Source organism: Anopheles arabiensis, chromosome 3 (assembly GCF_016920715.1).
Source record: "Anopheles arabiensis isolate DONGOLA chromosome 3, AaraD3, whole genome shotgun sequence".
NCBI classification, from domain to species: domain Eukaryota; kingdom Metazoa; phylum Arthropoda; class Insecta; order Diptera; family Culicidae; genus Anopheles; species Anopheles arabiensis.
The window spans coordinates 25,406,076-25,417,063 of record NC_053518.1 but is presented as its reverse complement, the minus strand read 5'-3'; the positions used below and the strand labels follow the sequence as shown (position 1 = coordinate 25,417,063).

The 10,988-nt window shown below is 44.0% G+C and overlaps 1 protein-coding gene across 1 annotated transcript; it reads left to right on the top strand.

Moving 5' to 3' along the window:
- The first annotated feature begins 292 nt into the window (after positions 1–292).
- LOC120902500 lies at positions 293–2,018 on the top strand. The gene is made up of 4 exons (XM_040311295.1): positions 293–819; positions 885–1,227; positions 1,288–1,386; positions 1,447–2,018. The coding sequence occupies exons 1-4, from the start codon at positions 314–316 to the stop codon at positions 1,651–1,653; spliced, it is 1,155 nt and encodes a 384-aa protein (XP_040167229.1). The 5' UTR covers positions 293–313; the 3' UTR covers positions 1,654–2,018.
- Positions 2,019–10,988: the final 8,970 nt, after the last annotated feature.

Below are 10,988 nucleotides of genomic sequence, written 5' to 3'. Positions count from 1 at the left end.
ATACTGCAATGTTGTCATCATTTGTTGTAATGATTTATTTATTGAACCTACAACTCGCACTATCCCTCAAAGGAACCAGCTGGTTCCTTTCCCTTGAAAAATGTGCTCTATACTTGAAGGTGCTTCAAACAACAGGCTCATCACTAGTCAATATTTGGCTAACATAAACCATCCTGGTTTGTTGAATAACTATTATTATGAAAATGGATTGTATTGGCTGTATCGTTCCCGCAGTCTTCTTATATATAACCGATTCACTAGTCCAGCTGCAGCAAACAAGTCAATAGTCAACTCGCCGATAGTGCAACACAGCATGAAGCTATTCCAGATTGACGATCCCCGTGAAGTCGTCCCGATCGGTTGCCGGCTGCTGAAGCTGTTCGGTCTGGGGCGTGACCAAAAGCTGAAGCTTCTCTACTGGGTTCAGTGTGTGTTTTATCTCGTGTTTAGTATAATACCACGCGTCTTGGTACAGATCGACGATACGATAATGTTGCTTCGGTTGGGCTCCGAGCTCGCTTTTGTCTCGTACCTTTACTCCCAAATTTTGGGCCTGTATTTTAGACGCAGTTATTTGTATCGGCTGGTGGATTTGCTTCAAACCTGCATAAACAAACAGTACTCGGAATCGATCGATCAATTTGTGATCAAATCGAATGCCAAAATCAACAAACTTTCTGTGACTTGCTGCAAATATTTTACAATTGCGTACGTTCTGTACTGTGCGATGCCACCGATAGCATCGACCGTTGTGTACGTACGCAACCAGCGCAACAAGACGACCGAACCGGAAGAGTTTATCATTTCCAGCGAGATGAAGTGCGTGTGAGGTTTAACATTACAGTATCTACTGTTTATTGAAACCCCTTTTTTATCGTTTCAAGCCTCTACTACCTGAACATTCGCTTCAATCTGCTGCACTTTTCATTTTATACGATCGTTATCTGTCTGCTAACGATCACATCCGCCGGTTCTCTGTGTATCAAGGACATAATGGATGTGGCCGTCATCAAGACCACTTGCTTACTATTCCAAACGACGGCCATGCAGATTCGCGAACTAAAAGATAACATCTCGCAGGCACAGCTAAGCGTCGTCATCAAGTCGCATCGGGACACCTTGTTGTGCGCACAATATTTGCAGGAAGCTCTCAATCTATCGCTTCTATTTCAGCTCACGTTTTGCAGCCTGATATGGTGTCTGATGATGTTCTACATTTTGCTGATGGTACGTGCAGGATCGTGTTTGAATCATGATTTGACTAAAACATCATTGATTTCTTTTCAGGGGTTTGACTCCAGAATTCTGAACGTTCTCATACTACTGCTTATAGTGACGATAGAGACCTACACGTACTGTACACTCGGAACGCAGCTGACCGATAAGGTAAGAAATACACAACCAGATGCGGACAAATCTAATATAATCTTTTTGCTTTAACTCAAGGGTGAAGAGGTCCTGATGGCGCTCCAGCAGCTCGCTTGGTACGATCAGTCGATCTCGATACAAAAGCAGCTTCTTTTCATGATTCGTCGCTCGCAGAAACCGATCATCCTGAGTGCTGGCAAGATTTTCTATGCCAATGTACTGCAGTTCAGTGAGATGGTGCAAAAGTCTTACTCATTTTATTTGGTGCTGAAAAATGTGTTTTAAACTCGGGGCCAAACATCAATAATACACTGCAAGATTCGAATAGAAACACCATCTTATGAAGATCTTGAACGATGAATAGTAAGAACCGCTCATTCCACACAAACCACAGAATGAAGTTTTCTTTACGCAAGTTTGCGCTGGAACTTGTGTTCTGTGGTCAGTGGGCGAGGAGCAATCCACTTGAAACTTTATTTCGACACACTTTGCAGCCTTGTTGTGGTTAAGCCCATACTAGTGTAGGATCCCACTTGCTGTTCATCCGAAACCCACACACGCCTTTCAACGTTAATGAAAAGAGGCTTTCATTGGAATGCCCCAACAATCCAAATATATGAACCACTTTGGCTTGCTTGTGTAGTTTTATGATACAGTGTACGCTTCGGAATTGCAAAAGGAATGATTAGTAGAAATTAGATTTTGCTTCATGTCAAGTATATTATGTTTAATTTAATTCTATCACACACCACCAATAACACTTCCCTTCGTTCCTAAATATCCCGCCCGACCCAAGGCGATGTCCTTGGAATCATTTATACGATTTCCGCAAACCATGATCTTGGGTAAACATAAAAACGAAAACCAATCAACTGGAGCCATTATATTTTCCGCTCATAAATTCTTTCTCCCACTCTGTACCTCTGCAGCAGCGCATCCGAAGGTTTATGCGTTATTACTTTGTCACCGAGTAGATTCCCCGAGCTCCAGGACCCCTCGCCACACTCCCACGTGCGGTACACTGTCGGCCCTGTGCGGTTTGTACAGCGAACGAAGCTACATTATACTGTTTCCGCTATCCAAACCTTCCCCGCGCTTGTGCTGCAGCATTCTAGTTTGATGTTCTCCGGATTCTGCTTTTTCTTTGTTTTATTGTTTCAAATCATTCCCCACGGGGTGTAAAGTTGGGCCGGCGGAGGACGACAAACGAGAAAATTGGGACAGTATTTATTAGCGAATAAACGAACGATGCGATTTTTCTCCTTTTTCTCCCTCAAACGAATGCGAGCAAACACACATACACATACACACTCGATAGGAGATTCAATTTCCCTGCGTTACCATGTTCTCGCCAAGTTTTGCGTGAAATTTGAAGTGAACGCAAGCGGGAGAGGTTTGGGGGATACGAAATTTAACGATCCGTAAAAATTCATTCCCTTTTTTCGGGCACGATGCAAATTAGGTTGCCGGGGCAATTCGCGATATTTCCCCGCTAGCAAAGAAGCATCCGAAAGGGCAAGTGAGGCTTTTCCATGGAGGGTGTGCTTGTGTGTGTGTGGTACAAAATAGGCCACTCGTGTCGAACTTAATGATACAAAAAAATGTCATAAAATTCACTTGCAATTGATCGCTGAGGTGGAACAAACAGTAAATCAGTTTTTTTACTGTTTTGTTGTTCTTGGCTATGTTTCTAGATCATAAATAAATTCCAATATACGGCAGTTATTTTCATCACAAACCAAACAAAAAAATAATTTTTTAAAGCTGATGTTCGAATAGAGCGTGAACAGTACATTGTACTAATAGATGTATCTTTAACTTAATGTTTTATCTTTAAGGTATATTCTGTCCCAATGCTGGGAGTAATTAAAAACAGTGGCACTCATATTCAAGACAATTAAAGTGATCTGCCATTTGCAAACATTCCCTTTAAGCATACTCAGATCCACTCCAAAGTCATCGCCATTCATCAACAACCTTCAGCCAACAGATCATTACAATCCGAAATTTCACTGCAGCTGGCAATGAATAATTGACATTATAAATATCTCCTCCTTGTCTCGCGCGCGCTCACCATCAAATCAGAACACCATGAATGACGGCCAAGTCGGCGAGTCAAACTATGGCGACAAGCGACACAAACCATCCGCAATCCATTCGAGTCGCTTCGCTTGCCTGGCTCATTCCCGGCGCGAAAGTTTTTGATTTATGCATTGATGAAATATTCCCTTTGAAGCGTGCCCGTGCAGGAATTACTTTGACGCGCGCCTAATCGGTCTGGATGCGGATGCTTGAGCTTTATTGATTTTGAGCCGCCACCGCCGTCATGCTCGCGATTTGTAACGATGCGTGAATGTTTGGAATGTTTGCTTTTCGCTTCCCCAAAAATCCATCCACCACCATCGGCGCTTCTTCTCCCTCCATTAGTCGGGGCAATGAAATGCGGCATAAATTAAATACAGTTCAAATAATTTGCCCATCCTTTCACACATTTACCAAATGCGGGGGAAGGGTGATTTGCTTTCCGAAGCACTTCATTCGCTAGCGCCCGGATTGATTGATGTCAGGCACGGGCTGCGTGCTCTTGAAAGATTCGAAGAATTCCTAGCCGAAGTTCGTGATAACCCTATCATAAGTAAAGCGTCCCCAAATTGGAAGTTAACAGATGATTAGTTTCCTTTGCCCGAACAGCACTTGACTGTACGGCTTCGTTGCTCCTTCCTATCATGGCGCCCATAAGCAGTCGTCAATTGTCAGCCCGGGAAGCGTATTACATATTCCGTGCACGCAGGCGACCCAAACCGTAGGTGACCGAAATACTAAATCGAATCCATACCATACATCGATCAAAACCCTTCTCTAATTGTGTCCACTACTTCTTGACTTTGACATCGATCGCACTCCCCGAAGCACCCGGTGAGGACAAAATGCGACCAAAGCTAGGGGATCCCTTTTGCTATTCGAAAGGACCAGAGCCATAGAGGCGAAGAAGGCGAAGGTGTGGTGCTGTCTTGCTATTCCGTTTCGTGTGCTCCATCGCAATGACACAGTGCGGTGTTTGTCCACCAGCTCTTGGATCGCATAAAAATGCGAGCCCTTAGAATCCAACCCATTAGCAGTGGAACGTGCGCAGGATGGAATACGAAAACGCCGTCCCAGTGGTCGTTGTTCCGAGCGGCAAGCCAAACAAACGATGGGCGTTTTTCGGGTGAAACATTTGGGGAAAAGATTCCTCATCAAGTCGAACGATTCGCTCTCTTGGAAGGAGCGAAATGAATAGCAGCTCGTGCAGTAGGGCATGTCCTTCACCGAACCTTTTCTTATTGATGATCCATCAGGGACGGCGTAACAGATATGTGTGACTGTGTGAGTGTGTTCTGCGATCGATCGCGTATCAAAGTCCGAACGAATGGAATAAGCTATCACGTCTGCCCGTAGAATACAGCACACTAGAAATACAAGCCTCCCCGAGGAACTGGCAGCTTCTGTCCGCTGCAAGGGAAATCATTTTCACAGATCCTTCATCTACCATCATCATCAATTGTATAAGGATTTTTCGGGGAAGCGGGGGATGGGAAAGCGCATGCTGTCCTGCCCACCTTCAGCCCACTGAACCGTTCGCGTCATCCGTCATGCCGCGCCGCGTCATCGGTCTCCGTCAAAGTGCTGATAAATTGGTGTAAAATATTACAAATTAGGCTACCATTCCATCATCGTTCACACCCTTCACACCCTGCCACTTTGGTGCCACCTCTTTTTCCCTTTTTCTATGGTTCATTTCTCCTTCTTCACCTTCCACCGAAAGAATGCGCCATTTTTAGCACCTATTCTTATCGTAGACAGTTTGGGCTCGCTTCCATCAAACGCGAACAAAACAGAAACGTGAGCAAATTTCTCAAACGTTGGCATCTTATCGTACTTCGAAAAGCGGCTAACGAAAGTCTGATAGGAAATCTAGCATGAGCGAGGGCTATCATGCCAGTGCTCTTACAACCGAACACCCCGAACAAAACGGTTTCCTTCCGAATGCTTTTCTCCCGTTCTTGGGATCGCATTAGTGGTTGACCAACGGCTACCCCAGCGGGAAGCGTTTCAAAAAATGGAAATGGTCCAATTTTCGTAAAGTGCGTTCTTAATTGGAAATTCCTAGAGAATATAATTCATTCAGCTTCGGGGAAAATTATTATCCCACAATGGTGTGAGTATTTGAGTGACGGATTTTAATAATTCACCAAAATAACCCGCACACGTTGAACATTCTCATTAAAAAAAAATTTGCACTATGTATAGGATTTTAAGCGAAGAGACGAATAAGAGTTGAAGAGCAACTTGATTATTATCTAAAGAAAGAGACAACGAATGTAATTGCTCAAAAACAAACGCCTCACTCTAATAGGTAAATATTTAAACAAAGCGTCCCAAAACGCAAGCAAGCGCTAAATCTTCCTTCATCCATCCACTAATTGCTCGTTTATCATCATTCATATCGCTCATCCATCTCAGCCCACCTGAGTGCCTATCAGACGTTCACAGCTGCTTAAGCAATCTCCTTCCCGCCAGGCTCATTCACCAGCAGCAAACGCAAGCTGGCGGTGAAAAACATGCAACATTTGAAATCACATAAACCACCTGCCCCGGGGTTTCGCTCGCTGCCAACCGAACCGCTTCCAACACCGCATGATGCACATTAAAATCATCCCACCTACCAGTTCCTTTGCCTTGGTTGAAATCACACTCGAGAAAACATTATGTTGCTGGTGTTATTGCTCTTGCTGCTGCTGCTGCTTCCACTGCCTTTTGCCTTCGTTTCTGTTCAATGTCGTTTGCTTTGTGAAAATTCACCGTCGACTTTGAGGTGTGGTGCTTGAGGGAAGTAGTTTTCACCTTACACATCGCGGCACTGGGAGCTATATTGGAGGTATAAAGGGTCCTTTTCTCTTTTTTTGCTGCAGTTTGAATCGTCAAAAACCCGTCACCGTTCGTTTCCGTCATTCGATGAAGTGATACAGCTCTCTGTGTGTGCGGCGAAGCTAGACAGCGTTGCTGAAAAGCCACTCCAACCACGCCCGGAAAGGATTGTGTGCCATTTATCATGCGTTTAATATTTTTATAGCATTTTTACGACACATTAACTCAACAATCGCAAGTATAAATGTCTTTCGGCAATAATTTTCTCGCACCACTTCCGGCTGTGCTTGCGTAGTTTGGAGCTGGTTGCACGATTCACCATTCTGTGCTACCAGCTGCTCGTTGGCTAGCCGTCCTTTCCGGTTGGTAGCGGTCCAAATCGTAGCTAGAGCAGAGAAAGAAGAAAGGAAACTCTTACCCACCTATTACGGTGCCATGTAGCCATGGTGCTATTGGATTCGTGGTACAGCTTTAAGCTGCGTTCCGAGCAGTGGCAGTGGCAGATCTTACCTTACCGCTTTAATGATATATGAGGCGCTAGATGGTTTATGATGTAAGACACTTTCGCTCCCTTGACGATGCAACTTCACTCGGCGTTGCTGCTTGCGTACTGTAGAAGCGAATGCTATGACTTGCTCGTGAATTGATTTCCGGTGAAAATGTGCTCATGTTACCTATAGTTGGGTTGCATTAGTTCGTTGGAAGTGAAACAAAATTGCCCTTTTTCTAAGGTGCTTTAAGATCGAATCCGAATCCGTTGGATTTGTATAACAGGTGGCAAACGGAATAGATTAAACGTAAATAATATGGATTTCAATTGAAATAATACTGATTGCTTTTACATACAGCTATGTTAAGCTATGATACTAAGCATTTCTTGTGAATTGTGTAGTTCAAAAGCCTACTTATCCAAGATTAGCAGAGCCTGGATTCATTTCAAACGCCGATAGAAAACTTTCAATCATAGGCCAAATAGGAACGAAAACATACGAATGAAGTAAAACAGTGAATAACTTCAGTGCTAGCAAACGCAACAATGACTACTAAAGAACTTTACATCGCAAACGCAAACCATCGTAAGAAAGTTTTCGCTACGCACATCACGCTCCATAGCGTCATCGCTCCTCCGTAGGGATGACACCGTGTAAGTACAGTCGTTGGGATGGGGAAAGTAAATACGCAACGTGTCACACCGTATGCACATCGAAAATGGCGCTCGTCTCTTAGGCTGTCTATGTTTTCCAATTTCAGCCCACCTTGCAAAGCGCCTCCGTAGCGTGCTTCGCGAAAAACGTCTCCGATTGCCTTCATCCCTTACGCTTACTTCCATTTTTCCCTTCCCAGCTGTGTGTGTGTCCCCTGGGGGAACATAAATTCACCCGCTACCCGCTACTCCAAGAAACGTCATCTCGCGGGAAAATCCTTGCGTCGAAAGTAAAAAGCAAAAAAAAACACACGCATTACACATAGTTCATCACCGAGCACACAATAAAACGGAAGTAAATCTCACATCTAACATTCCCCCATGCCAACTTTCAGCCTTCTAGGTCTATCCGCTCTTCTTCTATCGTGTGGGCCAGCACCTTTTTTGCTTTACAAGCAAAAAAAATAGAAAGTACTACCTTCCATCAACGTCATCTTCGAGGTGGAAAGGAAAGGCACCTTAACAGCCAGGCAGGCATCCACCATGGCCAGACCGTTGGTGCCCATGTACCGGAAAAGTAACCGAAAGCGGTGGAACCGAACTTCCGGAACAAACTTTTTAATGGAAAACACATACACACGCTCTGTTTCCTGTGGCCCCCGATGTGCCGCTGATGGTGGTGGTGGTGGTGGTAGGCTCCATTACAGAGTGGGAAGTAAATACACTTCTCCGAGCTTAAACGGTGCAAAAACGGGAACGTGTGTGCTTGGATGAATGTGAGATGAATATTTTTACCGAATGTGTGTGCGTAGCACAATCTTCTTTGAGTTAAATAACGTTTAAAACTCTTCGTATGTTACGCATAGTCGCACAATAGTACAAGTATAAAGTTTCAGCAGTCTGTTTTATTTCAATCCGAGTGTCTTCAGTGTCTTAGAGACTATTTTAAAAATATATACAATATCTTTATTACATACAGACAATTATTTAAATCATGTGGACAGTGTACAGAATGTTGGTAGACGTATTTCCAAGGGGTAGACAAATCTTCTTCTTCTTCTTCTTCTTCTTCTTCTTCTATTTGGTGTGACGTCCTACGCGGACATGCCGGCTTATACAGGCTCGACTGTTGCGAGACTTAATTCATTACCACGCAGCCTGAGATAGTCAATCCTTGCTACGGGGAGACGTTCCATTCTAGGCTTGAACCCGTGACGGGCATGTTATTGAGTCGTTCGAGTTAACGATTGTACCACGGGACCGTCCCACAAGTGGTAGACAATTATGTTTTTCAAATCAGACATTGTTTTAAGCATCTTAAAGATTGTTTATTGGACTGTAAAACCCTGTATTTAAGAAAAAAAGGACAAAATCCTCTCTTTTATTCTTGCCAAACTGCTGAGAGAGACGTACAATATCTTTTTACCATCTATTATGACACTTATAATGATTTTTTAAAATGACTAGACTCAAACCAATATTTATTTGAACTTCTTTTCGGGTTATTTTAGACTGGAGCTGAGCTCAGCCTGGACTTGCACAAAAGCACATATCAGTCATCGAATAAACTAGTCATTCGAAACAGGTCTTAAGATGTTCAAGTACTCAAGGGAAAAATATGATTAAAACCAAATCGATAATTTCAAATAGTATATCAAACAGTAGTATTTTCACCAAACACGCTAGCAATGCGGCCTGTCGGTCCATCCTCAATAAAAGACAAACAAAATCTCGCTCCTGCGGCTCCTCCACAGCTTAAGCATCCATTAACTAACCATCACATTTGCGCACATGAGGCCGCCCTTTGCGTACGGTAATTAATGTACAAACAAAACACAGATCATTGCACGTATTATTAACGCAATGAGACGTCAAAGAACGGGTAACAGTCGTTGCCTTCTCGTTGCGGAAAGGATAATGCTCGCTTCATTCCAGCAAATTACACCGCGCGGTTGTGTGAAACAATTCTTTTCTCAGAGCATCCTCATGCACCTTCCTCCAAACCCAGCTCATTCGCAAGACATTCATCTCTAAGCTTGTACATGGAATAAATCTGTTTATATCTCCTCAAAACCAAACCATATTTAACGCTCATAAACGCCACAACCACATTTGCGTCTTTGCTCTCTCACCCATTCCATCCTAGCCGGAGAGCTTCAGCCGTAATCATGCAGAAAAGCATTAAAGAATTTAAATAAATTACATTTATGAACTTTCGCAGCCACATTTATTTCGTCCGTTTGCGAAAGACAATTTACGGAGAAACTGAACGAATTTTCTCCTTTCAATCTTTCCCCCTTTTTTTTTAGTGCCAGAGATACATATTCACCGCAAAAGGGTTCCCCTTTGCTCTTGACAGCTCCATCCATCCATCCACCGGAGCAGGTCTCTGAATCGCGCATTTGTTCCAGTGGGCTTATCTCAACTCCCTTTCGCTGAAATTTCCACGCACAAAAGTGGCAAGATTCATTCGGCCCTGATAACGTATGCCTTTATCAAACGAGAACGCAATATAATGCAGAAGCGAAAGCGAAGGGTAAAAACCACCTCAATCTCAACTGTGCGGTACGGTAACAATTTCCACCTTTTCGACGGTGGTTGAAAAGAGAATCCACACACACACACACACGCATCTTCGTGCCAAAACCGACTTACCACCAACTGGGTTGAGATTAGCATTCTTTATCCTCACTTTGCAATGGAAAACCTCTTTCTCCACCGAGTGCGTGTACGTGCGATGTGTCTTCCTTGGGCACCTCATCCATCCATTTCCGTTCAACCGTCTGTGCCGTGCAGTCGTTTTTTGACATATGTTTCCTGTCTCAACGGCCGTGTGGGAAACTTTCCGAGCTGTCATGCCGCGGCTAGGGACGGGCTTCCAAGCTTCCCAATCTACAGCGTTGTTTTTCGAGCGAACGCGGTCTCGTGGGAAAAATGCGCACAATTTTACCCGATTTTCTGCCGACTGCTTCATCCTTTCCGTCACACTGGGCGTCAGCGCCACGAGTCACATACAAATGCCACCCCCCCCCCCCCCCCTTTTTTGTCTCAACCTCTCAGCACGATGTCAGTGACGCACGAAAGTAAAAGTTCGCTTTCCGCTAGCACACGCATCCTTTACGCAAGCAAGGAGTTGGAGCTAAGTAGAGCTACAGTTTGTTCTATTTACGTGTCGTAGTACCATGCGTCCGATGACCTTGTAAGAGGTCAAATCATAAGGTAATAAGACCAATAATGGTACACAATTTTCTAGCTTGATCGTCGCACATCATATCAAGCAAATTCCATCGTGGTTTCCCATCAAGAAAGATAAGCGAACTCACAAAGACAAACTTCCAGTAGCAACGCTTCACATTTCACACATCATTAGCCATTGCCGTTCCAATGGATGGGAAATGAGGAAAGAAAAATAAGTTATCCCAACCAGGGGACCACAGAGAACCGGGTTACGATTGAACTTTTGCCCGCCGCCACGTTATTCACCCGATGGCTCGAATCAGATAAGGACAAGCTGGAATTTCAATGATGTGTACGCGACAGATGTCAGCCTCGCATGATAATCAATTCA